We start from the raw sequence: 12,919 nt of genomic DNA, 5'->3' as shown, positions 1-12,919 counted from the left end.
CACAGATCATTGAATACCACCAACAGATAAATTCAAAAGACGCACGACAATAGATCAAGTGTTCGATTGATTAAAATACAACAAAACTGAACTCTCGTCATCGATAGCCTCCATTCATATCAAGAAATGTAAAATGTACATCGGAATTGATTCAAATAATTTCTTTTTTCATTCGTCGTCAAGTTCAATTCAATGTTTCCCATTTCCTCCATACATTTTGATATGAATCAAAATAGACTACGTTACAAGGGTTCGAATTGTTTCCGTTAGATGACAATAAATCGAAACCTCACTTGGGGTGTTTATTTAATACAAAATTACTTCCAAAGCCACTGTAACAGTAGCTTCGTTAAATAATTCGATTTCTTTCAATATTTCCATGAAGATATTTGGTTTACATCATTTTATGGATTATTACATTGAGATTTCGATTCATATTGAAAGTCAAATTGAATATATCACAGATTTCAATCACACCAATTTACATATAGTTCATATCACGCTATATTGTAAAATTTGACATTTGCGCTTGAGAAATAATGAAATACAATATTCGTTGCGAAATGTATGTGGTTTTTCATCATTATTTGTAAACCGCCATAGGCTGATAAAACGTTTTTTCAAACTTTGAACAAATTACTACATATATGATTGTGATCGATTCGTCATTGATTACTGAGTTGCCGCAAGCGCTATGTTCCATACCAACAGCTGTGCCAACAGGTGTTAAATAGTACATGTTTTCACATATGAATGTCAATTTCTCGAATTGCATTTGATTGAAATTAAAAACATTTGAATATAAAACGTTCCCGTTTAAATTTATTACAGAAATTGTATACGGCTTCAATTGAAAACTCATGCATATGAATTTTTAATAACTAGCTTTTGTTCAACTGTAGTGACATTCGATGAATAATTAAATGCACAAATTTTTTTTCCTCACTCTCTTTCAATGCCAATGCAATCACCAATGTTTCGACATTTTTATCGGGCAATTTTCCACCTCGAATGATCCGGAGGCTATGAACTTTCTCTCGGAATCATAGTGCTTCCCTATAGTGCGCACAGTATGCGGCACACCTTCACTGCCAGTATATTTCACAATTGCAAAGTGTCACATCGTTTATGTTATTAAATATTTTCATAATTTGTATTGATTCACCAAAGTGAAATGCAATGTTTCGTTTTTTGACCATATACCATTGCCAATGGCAAAGAAATTAAATTATGGTTGGAAAATGGACTTTATTTAAATTAAAATCCGATAGAGATGATGCATAATTATGAAAAACAAATGTACACATTTTAATGGAATAATGTTTTGTGAAAGAACGTCATTTAGTGCAGCCATTTAAAGAATTTTAATGAATATATATTTTTCTTTTCATGTTAATGGAAAATTGGCATAAAACAGAAAATGAATTCTTACAAAATTGAATCAATTTCACAGTTAATCAGATGTAAACACAAACAAGAAAAATGAAGCACAAGTGATTGAGCACATTTTTACAATTCAGAAAAAATAAATATTTGTCTAGAAAAAAGTGTTTTCTAAATGTCTCCCGTCAATCTTATTTTCTGGTCTGGTGGTTACAATCAAATTTTGTGATACACAATCAATGCCAAAGGGTTGAAAAATAAAATTGCTTTATTTATTCATAATATTACCCGGTAACCGATAATTTGCTTGCAGTAAACAATGAATTTTCTTTTGTACACTACGACATCAATGCATACAGTTTGAATAAGTGAGAATTCAGCTGAGAATTACAAGTTCTACGTTGAAAAGTTGATGTTATCTTTCATTCCCAGTGGATGTGATTTGCAGCATACAAGAAAATATTATCACAAGAGAATTCAAAATCTAAAATAGACAAATTAAGGTTTTGTTTTTACAAAATTTTGATCGAAGCATCACATAATAATATTGTCGACACACAATAGAGAATGGGTTGGCTTGCAATTGACAACACATTCACACACACACGAACAAAAAAATTGAAATAACTTCAACAAGTAAGATAAATTTGTGTGCGAAGTATTTTAAGAGTGTCTATGTCGTTTACATTCGCATATTAACGTATACATTTTGCAAAAGTTCGGATGTTAATACGACAACGATGTCGGATTTATTCTTCACTTCGAAAATGGAAAATTCAAGAAAATTGAATGCAGAGGAAAATGTTGACGTTGGTTGTGAATGTGTTGTCAAATTTCATTTAATCCGACGTTTGTTTGCTTCGTCGTGAACGTGAATATGTGTTGAAAGTTAGTAGCATGAGACATAATATGTGCGGCAATGAAAGACCCTGAAATTTAAAGAAAGAAAATACATAAATAAAATGTGTAATAAATTTGAAATGATTTTACAGACGCATACATGCAGAGATTTAACACTCTTCTTCCCCATTTGCCATTAATATGCTGCCATTATATCTGCTTTGCATTGAATCGGGTTTTGCTTATTTATTTGGTGCATGTGTTAAGATATGCGCTTTGCTGATAGAAATTATGCAATGGAAATAATTCGTTCGCATTCGTTGGCAATACATAACAATGTTCGATGCTACACGAATACAAAATTTCATTTTCAATCCATTATTCTTACTTTTGGCTCATCATACATGCATATACATATACACATGCACACACGCACGAATACACCATGCACAAGAATGACAGAAGAATAGAACGATGCTGTGCAATCACTGCATATTTTGGCCATTTCCGCCTTGGGAATTTTGCATTGTAAATTCGCTTGAGTTTCGTCGTCTTGCTGTTGTTGCTCATTGTTTTCCCAAAAAAACATAATAAATTGTTAAACATGCATATTCAATATTAAACCATTCGCCGTTCTTATTACACCATTTTTTTTTTCGTTCATCTGACTCTATTTTGTGTGTGCCTTTTGTTTTGCTATCGTTTCATGTTGCTGGAATTCGAATTTTGCGTGCGTATGAAACGCTAAAACGCAGTCAATAAATCTATTTTTCTTCTTTTTCAACATTTCCAATATGCTCGAATTGCTGAATAGAACACATTGTATGCCATGCTATTCACCGCTCTGTTTTTAAATAGCAATTTCGATTGTTTTTAGCTTCTCGAATAGCAAGCGCGATTAATCGTTTAAACATGTATGAAATGGTGTGTGCATAATATTCACGTAATAAATCAAATTGCTTTCATCATATTTCATACATTTGAGAACGAGCGAACGAATTGATTGTAAATTTACACTCGTTTATTCGTATATCATGGCACAGCATGTATGCGTGTAGTCGCGTGTAGTATTAGATATTCGCTTTGAATTTAACAATCGCATCATTATACGTTGCTGTGTGTGATATGAAGACCGGCATGATATTGAAGTTGCATTTTCACCTTCTCAACCAAATAGAACAATGTTTCACTTTAATGACTTCAAGTTTCTTTCGTATTTTGTGCGTGATGAAAATTGGTTGTGCCAGCGAGAAAAAGGGGCGAAAAAAACCCCACAAACATTCATCTTATCGATAAAAGGCATTTTGTTATTCGATCAGAATACAAAATTGTTTAACGTTTGAAAACTCACGTGAAGTAATCGACTAAAGTATATGTTGTTACCTAGTGTAATGTAGTATGCTACGAGGAATCCCATTCGGCGTCTATTTTCACAATTTTGATTAATTTTGCCGTTGTCAATCGATCTCAGAATACTTTTTGATTGAACATTGTTGTGAGCGAACGAGGATTGTCATTGACAGAATGAATCAATATTATATTAGTTATTTGAGAACAGCTGTCTTCGGATTTCATTTCATTTGATGAACTGAACAAGATGACAAAAATATTTTTAATCAAAACGAACAAATTGCGAGAAATTCAAACCCAATTGTAATTCAATTTTTAAATGTCTGCCAGCATGTTCAACGTTAAATGACGAAACGAGCAAAGAAGATGATGTATGCACAGCTTTTCACCGTTTTGTTAAAAAAAAATAATAATCAATTTATCTTTATTGAAGAGCGTCATTTTTTCAGAAATTCAATCTAGTCACGTTCTCAGAAACTAATATTTTTTAAGCAAAAAGATATTTTCGCATACTTTTATGCTGTAAAAATGGACATTCAATTGATTCTGATTTCATTTCTCTCTCTCCCTCTTTCTCATAATAATTTCAGATGGATTTACGACATTTATACCAAGGACCCGATTCAGATAAAATTGAGATTGGCATCGATCTACAAGACTATTATATATCAGTGGAATGGGATATAATGAAAGTGCCAGCTGTACGCAATGAAAAATACTATAGTTGTTGTGAAGAACCATATCCAGATATAATATTCAACATGACATTAAGGCGCAAAACATTATTTTATACAGTGAATTTAATCATACCGTGCGTTGGTATATCTTTTTTATCGGTATTAGTATTTTATTTGCCTAGTGATTCGGGTGAAAAGATTTCATTGTGTATCAGTATATTGCTGTCGTTGACGGTGTTTTTTTTACTATTGGTCGAAATTATTCCGCCAACATCGCTCACAGTGCCACTATTAGGAAAATATATATTATTTACAATGATGCTGGTTACGTTATCGGTTGTGGTGACTATTGCCGTACTTAATGTTAACTTTAGGTAAGTCATTTTGATTTTTACTGAAAACACTTTGACTGAAAACACTTTGACTGATTCAACGAGTGATGAGCATCGAATGAATAGTCCGTTTCAACTTTTTTTTGTATTGAAAACTCCATACTCTTTATGGTCTATTTCAACGAATGAATAGAAGCGTATTTAATATCAGCACCCTACACACTAATGCTCTTTAGTTCGACCGAATTTAAACTTAATGCAAAACCTCCACCCAACTACCCATTTGTATATATATCTTTCTTGACAATGAAATGCAGTGTTCCGTTCCAACAAAATAGATAACAAAAAATACAATGAAATCATCGTAATTATTATGTTTTATGCAAATTTAAAATTGCCATTTGCATATAAACTCAACGGATTTTATTTGTGTTTCGCCGAAAGTGTCATGAATTCCATAAAATTCGACAATCAATGGCGAAAACAGCATAACCAACCAAAAATTTAGCGATGCATCGCATATATTCTGCACTAACAAGGGTAAACATGAAAAGCAGCTGGTTAATTTACTGAAAATAGAGTTTTAAAAAAATTACTTTTGTCAAACCAATCCACTAAAAGATACCGCGTTGGGCTCGTAAACGAAGTCTATTGCAGTAATGTCATCGCTGTTGAAAGCAAATAATTTGCAAACAAAAATTAGAAAATTTCAAAGCTCAAATGATAAATATGTAAAACAGATTATAATTAATGATGCACTTTAGCGCCATTAATTTCGCTGTTGGATGTATGCATCGTGATCATGTTTCGAGAGTAAAATAAGAGAGAGAGAGAGAGAGAAAGAGGAAAGAGAAAAAATACACACAAATTGCGCTTAATATAAGTGCACATGTTCACTCTGCGCATTTTGGATATGTATGCTGCTGCTTTATCATAATCAACAATTTACCAGTGCTCACTGTATTTGTTTTATCTAGACAATATTGCGTTCGAAGGTCTGGTTTCCATCGCATATGTTGAACATTAAATAATTTACATTTTCGAACAAAAACATAAAATGCAGTGAGCCAGCCAATTTGTGCTAATTTACATTTTGAATTTTCTCGCATTACAAATGAAACATTGAAATTCAACAACGGCATATATATATATCACTTCTAATTAGAAACTTAACTTTAGCACAAAAACACATTGGAGAGTTTCTTCGGAGACATTTCTCTTCATTTTCAAATAAATTGCTGTCTTTCGCTGGTGAGAGTTTCATCAACATTCAGTTTAAGCGACAAAATTGACTATTTTCATCGAGTTACACACATATAATTTCAAATGATTACATCATTATATTTTCAAAAAAAAACCCGTTCGATCAGATTAATAAAATTGTTAACGCATTATCATTGACTAGTGTCGATGTAATTCGATAAAATCGATAGTCTCTAAAAATGTTGATTTTTATGTCGAACAAATCCTGAAACATTAACTCAAATGTGCCATTAAATAGTTTTTTGTTTGGGCAATTATAGTCAGGAGGAAATACCTCATAATTTGATTATGCAGTACATAAAGCCGGTTTGTTTAAACTGAATGGATTCCATAAGTGAAAGCATGAAATGCATACAGGTGATGGTTTTCTCAGTATTTATACCAGTTAAAATAAACCGAGTTTTGTGATTTCATCCGGGTAGCGGAGCATTGTTGCTGAGTTATTAAACTAATGGTTATTGCAAAGGAGAATTTAGCATATCCAAAGCCTTAGATAAAGTGCAACACATGCTGTTATTAATGTTTATAATATGCTTTGCACATCAATTGCTAACAAATGAGTATTTCTATAATGAGATAGAGTTGAAAATGTGTCAAAAAATAAACGATGATACGTACGATGAAAATGTGCGCTGTTCTGGTTTGAAAATAGTTTTAGTATAAATGTTTTGTCGGTGAAAATGACAACCGATTGCCAATTTGCATCCCAAATGAACGTTGAACGATGTAGACAATGTGGCCATTTTTCTGGCAACTTATTAGCTTTTTCGCTGACGAAGCGCTACTTTCTACAATCGTGTAATAATAATAATGCTCATATTCATGTACATAGTTTTAGTGCGACGTCGAATGTTTCATACATACATATATGTACCTTTTGTCTATCAAACATCGAGCGTTGCACAAGAGTCTTGTATCTTATTTTATGCGTTGTGCAGCGCATTTTGGTTGGTTGTCTGATTTTCTGCATAATACATGTAGCAGCTGAGCAACACGTCGAGTTTATATTTTTTTATACTTCTTTTTATGTTTGGCATCAACGTGCACACATTCGGTGGTTGCTTTTTAATTAGAATGTATGTTTCTCGGTGGAATCCGTTCGAAATGATTAAATGTGTGGCTCATTCGAAATGAGAATATGCTAGTCCGCGTGCTATCATTATACACGCAGTAGTAAGAACATAATTTTGCAATTTTATTACAAGTCATTTGAAGTGTGTGTGTGTGTATGGATGCTTTTAGTCGACATCATCGTCATCATTGTCGGCACTGTTACACCGCATTGTGACTTGACTTCTAGCGATTTTAACGTTTTAATGTTAACCAAAATACACACATATACACAAAATACCTTTTTTACAACGTGCAAAAATTGTTATTTATTCAAAATGTTTTCGAGTTTTTGTTTGTATGTTTCGAGTCAAGTTGCGACCACCGAGATAATGGAACCAACATGCCTTGAATATGTAATATCATATAACTCTTACTCAAAAATGTAAAAACATACAACAGGTTTTCTATTCTCTTTTTTTTACTTTGTTCGTTAACAAAGTTCACTCATGAATCAGTCAAAACAAAGTAATTAAAAAAAAACAATTCCGTTCACAAAAAAAAATCCATTCTGATAATCTTGTTTTGTTTTCATTTTTTGCTTTCAGATCGCCTGTAACGCATAAGATGGCACCATGGGTTACAAAAGTTTTTATAGAAATACTGCCGAAAATCCTATGTATGCAAAGACCTAAAAAAGACAATCCACCAAACGAAGATGATATTGGTCCACCGGAGGTGTTAACCGATGTTTTTCATTGCCATCCAGATGTAGATAAATTTACACACGATTATAACACCACCGACTACGGGCTGCCAGGTAAGAGCTGACAATAAGCTGTTGTTTTTCCGACGAAAATAAAATATACAAAAATATAATGTGGAGATGCAAATTCAATGGTTTTTTTTTTTCATTTTCATTCTCAGTGATGCCATCAAGATTTGATGTGGCCGCATCGGGTGGTGTTGGTCCATGTTTCGGTGAACCACCGTTACCTGCCTTGCCGTTGCCAGGCGGCGATGATGAACTATTCAGCCCGGCTGGAAACGGTGATTTGAGTCCATCGTGTTGTGTTGTAGATGGCATCAGTCCGACATTCGAAAAACCAACGTTACGCGAAGTAGAAAAGACAATAGAAGGAACACGTTTTGTTGCGCAACACATGCGAAACAAAGACAAATTCGAAAGCGTAAGTCCATTTGAAGATGATTATAAACATTAAAACCAACACAACGAACATAAAAGACCAAGGGTGAAAAAGAACTTTCAAACACTTTTAATTGGCTAAATTGAGAGATGAAGCATTTTCGTTGACATACTACGCCATTATTCATGATAATTACATTGACGATGTTTGCGGATCCAATTTACAATTTCAATGCAGTGATATTACCTCCTGCAGTGACATTTCACTTTTATGCATTCATTTTGCAACGCTAAATCCGTTGATTATCGTTGCATAAAGAAGCACATGCGATTTACAAGCGCTAAGCACATGTGCGTCTTCCTATTTGCGAACAATTGTTCGCTTGCTCACTTTTCGATTTGATAAATCTCTGGTGTTTCGAGTATATGTATTGTACATATTGTAAGTTGCAATGAACTGGAGCTATTTTGCACCACTTTTAACATTTCATTTGAGAGCTCGTATGAGCACACTGTTGCGGAATAAGTGTGCAATGGTATCGTAATTGTATGCTTTGCTTTCGTTTTGACTGCACCCGCTTGACACATTTGTAACCATTGCCAACAAGAAAAGAAGTAAACATGGCATATAAATAAAAATAAACTATAAAAAAAACACACCGAGTCCCGAATCGCAGATCAGAGAATTAGCGGCACCACACTGGCGAAAGGCTGTGCGAAAGCAGCGAACTTAATTCGCATTTATGTTCCGCTAATTTTCTCCGGAATATGTATGCCACATACAAACTACGAGTTACATAATAAACATAATCTAGCTAATTTTGAGTTCAGTGATCAAAGAACACTGTGCAAGTGTGCATCGAAGAAAACTAACATGAATGTTTTAGTTTGCAGTTGAATCATATGAGCTTGGTAAATATTTTGATAGTAGTTTGAAGAGTTTTTTTTTATTTTGTTGAACAATTTTTTTTTCTCTAATTACTTAATACACTCGACAAAAGCCATCAAAATATTTGACACGAAATTTGGTAATTTTTCCAATGGCATTAAACAAACTTCAGATCATTAATGAAACGCCATATAAGCCGACATAATCAATTTGAAGAGAAACACTTTTAAACTAACCGGATTATATTTCAGTATACAAGCAAATATATGCTTCCATCGAAGTTGATCGTGTTGTAATGAAAAAAAAAAGTGAAATTCATACCATATCGTGGCGAAACGCAAATAATCGACTAATATACAGAGATTTAAAGTGCTGAAGGCACAAAAGTCAAAAATGTCACAGTTTAATTAAACATTAAAATGCAGTGAGAAATTACAGCCTTTTTTCATGGAAGGAAACTGTTTACGTCTAAGCAAAATTGTTTAGATGGAAAAATAATACTTCAAACGTTGCTCTTGGCTTTTATTTTGTAGATACAAATTATATTAATTGGAATTCTCCATAGAGAAAATTGCGTGGCATTTTGATCTATTTTGACTATGAAGTAAGAAAAGACATACTTATTTACTTCATCATGAAATCCCTTTTTAAATGCAGGTGGCTCATGTTCAACAATGAATTTGTTTCCCACACAAAACCATCTCAAAAAATTGATCCCTTAACTGATTTTCAATGTATAAAAAAGCGAATACAATGTAAAATTCAAAGACTCAATTATGGAAAGTGATTTCCACTCAATTCCATATTTTATTGCTAAGAAACTAAGAATATTCGGCACCTTTTTCTAATTACATGTCCGTTAAATGGTCTTGGTTGATTTGTTTCGCGATTTGGAAATTGAAATGACGTATAAATAGGCGTAAAATATTTGCTATATGACATCCGATTTGGTTAGAATCTAACTAATGGTTCGGTGTTTTTATTTATATCATTTTAAACGAAAGCAAAGTAATTAGAAATAAAATCGTCGATTTACCTTGTAGCTGCTTCGCTTCGACAGGTGAATAAATTCAACATTCACGGTTATACATCAAACAAAAAAGATACTTGCCTTACTTAGAAACGTTTATTTTTTTATTTAAATTTTAAGAATGTTGTTACTAAAGCGAAAAAGGTAACTAAAGAAAACTCCACGAAAAAAGAGGAAAACAAAATTGAAAAAAAAAAGGTTTAAAGCAATCTTCGGTGAGTTTTCATTGGCCTTTTCTCCACGTTTGCGTTGTAATTTTTTGCATCACAATGTAAATGCTCGGCACAATAAAACAGCGCATAAATAACGCTAGTTAATCAATAACCGCTAGTTATTTTTTTTATCTCCAAGCAATTTGAGCTCTCATAAATAGAGTAAAACTGTTTGGAATCGTAAAAATGCACTTCATCTACAGTTTGGTTGATTTGAAATTGGAATTTTCAATGAGCATATTATTTTAGTATTCTCATGTGAATGTGGAAATGACTGAAGAAAAATGGCATATGATATTATGGAGTTTTTGACTATGACGAAAAACACTAAATACGAGTGAAATGTCGTGATTTTAACCGAGAAAGCTTTGTTTTAGTCAATTCCAAAGATATGAATTGGATATCATGATTATTTTGTCGCGCAGTTTTTATGTATATTGGCTCTTATATTCCGGGTTCATGACGCCATCTCATTTCCGAGATGCGTAAAATGTTCGAAAAGTTGTCCATTTTCGAAATATGTTTTTATGTCCTATCAGCATTGACTTATCATAATAATAGATATGACTGTTGTATTTTAGGCCGCGATAATAAAACCATTCGTTTTCGACGAATCGTTAATCGGCGCAAACAAAAACGACGTCCCAAAGTTAATAAAAAGAAATTATGTCGATTTTCTTTTGCTTATTTCATCCGCACATGAGATATTACTTCGTAAAAAGCATGCAAAATTAAAAGCAATAAATAAATATGGCATCAGATGCAATGAACTGAAATACAAAACATTTGTTACGCTCGCAGTAATTTATGTTCAAAATTTGAACGACCTTTTGCTATAATTTGTCGTTCATCAAAACCAATTGAGAATCGTTTTTTCATTTCTGCTCTTATTCGTTTCAGGTGGAAGAAGACTGGAAGTACGTGGCCATGGTTTTGGATCGTTTGTTTCTCTGGATATTTTCATTGGTTGTTATCTTTGGTACAGCGATAATCATATTGCATGCGCCGAGTTTATACGATAATACACAGCCAATTGATATATTTTACTCAAAAATTGCGAAAAAGAAGCAAGAACTGTTAAAAATGGGCACCGTGGAAGATGTATAACGACACGCCGGGGGTTTCGCAAACAGCCTGTGGTATATTGTACGAGGCTGGTTGCGTACCCTCTTTGGTAATGTTGAACATAATTAAAACCGAACTATTCGGCATGACAATGACACACATACACATACGCATATTTATATAGATATAAACACACACATACATTTAGAAAGAAAAAAAAAAACAAAAGAAAACAAAACATTTGACGAGATCATGAGAAATAAAATCATTTTCGTCTGTTTTGAATTCTGCCAAAAACGAAGAAATGATGAATTTATATTGATAAAACAAGCGAACGAAACATATTTTGGAATTACCATTCCAATCGTTTATAAATAACATCATCTTGATCTGATGTATAGTTTAACGTTAAATTTCCATTTGATTATATATTTATATACATAAATGTGTGAATGAAAGATAAATAATCATTTATTGTTTTAAAAAGTGAGTGTAGGAATTTTATTTCGTTCATAAGAGAGTAAAACGAAGTGGAAGCGACGAAAAAACTGTTGTAAAAAAACCAAATAGTTCATAAATTCTAGTCCAAATGTTGAAAGGAAAACACGATAGCATTATTGTAAAATTCGAATTTGTATTACAGTCAAATAACAAGAAAAGGGACATAAAGTTCATCAAAAATTCAGTATCGAAATAAGTGGATTAACATTTTAGAATATATATACCGTTTAGTGTGCAATTCAAAGAACTGTGCAATCGATTCAAGTGTTTGTATTTTCTTGAAAATTGAAAATAACAAACTATCGTCGTAAATTGAACAGGCACTCACTTTTCATTGGAATCTACTTGAATGGAATCAATGCGTTACACAAATCCTGAGATTTAAAAAGACATAAAATCGATTACCATTCCATTCCGTTTTGTGTTTAAAACGTCGATCCAAATGGCAACAATAAACATACATTGAAATGGATTTTATGTATATTTGTAATGTAAACCTAGGAATTATTCATAAAAATGAAGGAGAGAACATAACGGTAGGATTGAGGTGTAAGAGTTGAAAACCAGCTAATTGACAGCACTGCTAATGTATAAAAGATGCCACAAAAGAGAATCGATTTTCCTACGTTTTTTTTTTTTTCGTTGTGTTACTAACTAAAACAATTCAAACGATAGCTTATTAAAAAGAAATTGAGCCAACGTAAGAATAAAACGGTGTATTGTTTCACATTCAGGTAATAATCAAAGGAAAACCACGCCGAAATACGTATTTTTCCAGTAAAATCTAGTTACGGGTTAACACAAAACAAAACACTCACATACACATAACAAAGCTAAAAAAATCACACAAAACTGAATCCAAGCATTCAATTGCACTGCTCGTTTGTACTTAATGCACTCGAATTTGGTGGACATCGAACAGAAACTGAGCACGTTCAATTGCCATGTTCGTCCGCTCCGAGCGGATCAATCTACAACGATTACCAACATCCCATTTAGAAGCAATGCACATCAAACACCATCTGAAACTGAATATAAATTTCAAGAAAAACCAACGTTAATCGTATACTCAAAGAAAACACATACACACAAACACACCCTTCGCAGATAATAATAGATAATATATTGTCAATAGTAACTAATAAACGAAATAAATAAGTCAATGATTCCAATATTATAT

General features: G+C 32.8%; 1 protein-coding gene across 1 annotated transcript in view; it reads left to right on the top strand.

Annotated features, from left to right (window-relative positions):
* The window catches only part of LOC116349236 (acetylcholine receptor subunit alpha-like 1), a 151,706-nt gene extending 140,278 nt beyond the window's left edge, over positions 1–11,428 (top strand). The window contains exons 10-13 of the mRNA XM_031780580.1: positions 4,164–4,624; positions 7,504–7,715; positions 7,823–8,085; positions 11,074–11,428. Of these exons, the coding sequence (XP_031636440.1) occupies positions 4,164–4,624; positions 7,504–7,715; positions 7,823–8,085; positions 11,074–11,280 (1,143 nt within the window). The 3' untranslated portion in view covers positions 11,281–11,428. The remainder of the gene's footprint in view (positions 1–4,163; positions 4,625–7,503; positions 7,716–7,822; positions 8,086–11,073) is intronic.
* The last annotated feature ends 1,491 nt before the right edge of the window (positions 11,429–12,919 follow it).

Source organism: Contarinia nasturtii, unplaced genomic scaffold, assembly GCF_009176525.2.
Source record: "Contarinia nasturtii isolate CC-2019 unplaced genomic scaffold, AAFC_CNas_1.1 Cnas_scaffold_2806, whole genome shotgun sequence".
Classification (NCBI taxonomy): domain Eukaryota; kingdom Metazoa; phylum Arthropoda; class Insecta; order Diptera; family Cecidomyiidae; genus Contarinia; species Contarinia nasturtii.
This window is presented reverse-complemented; position numbering and strand designations above follow the sequence as displayed.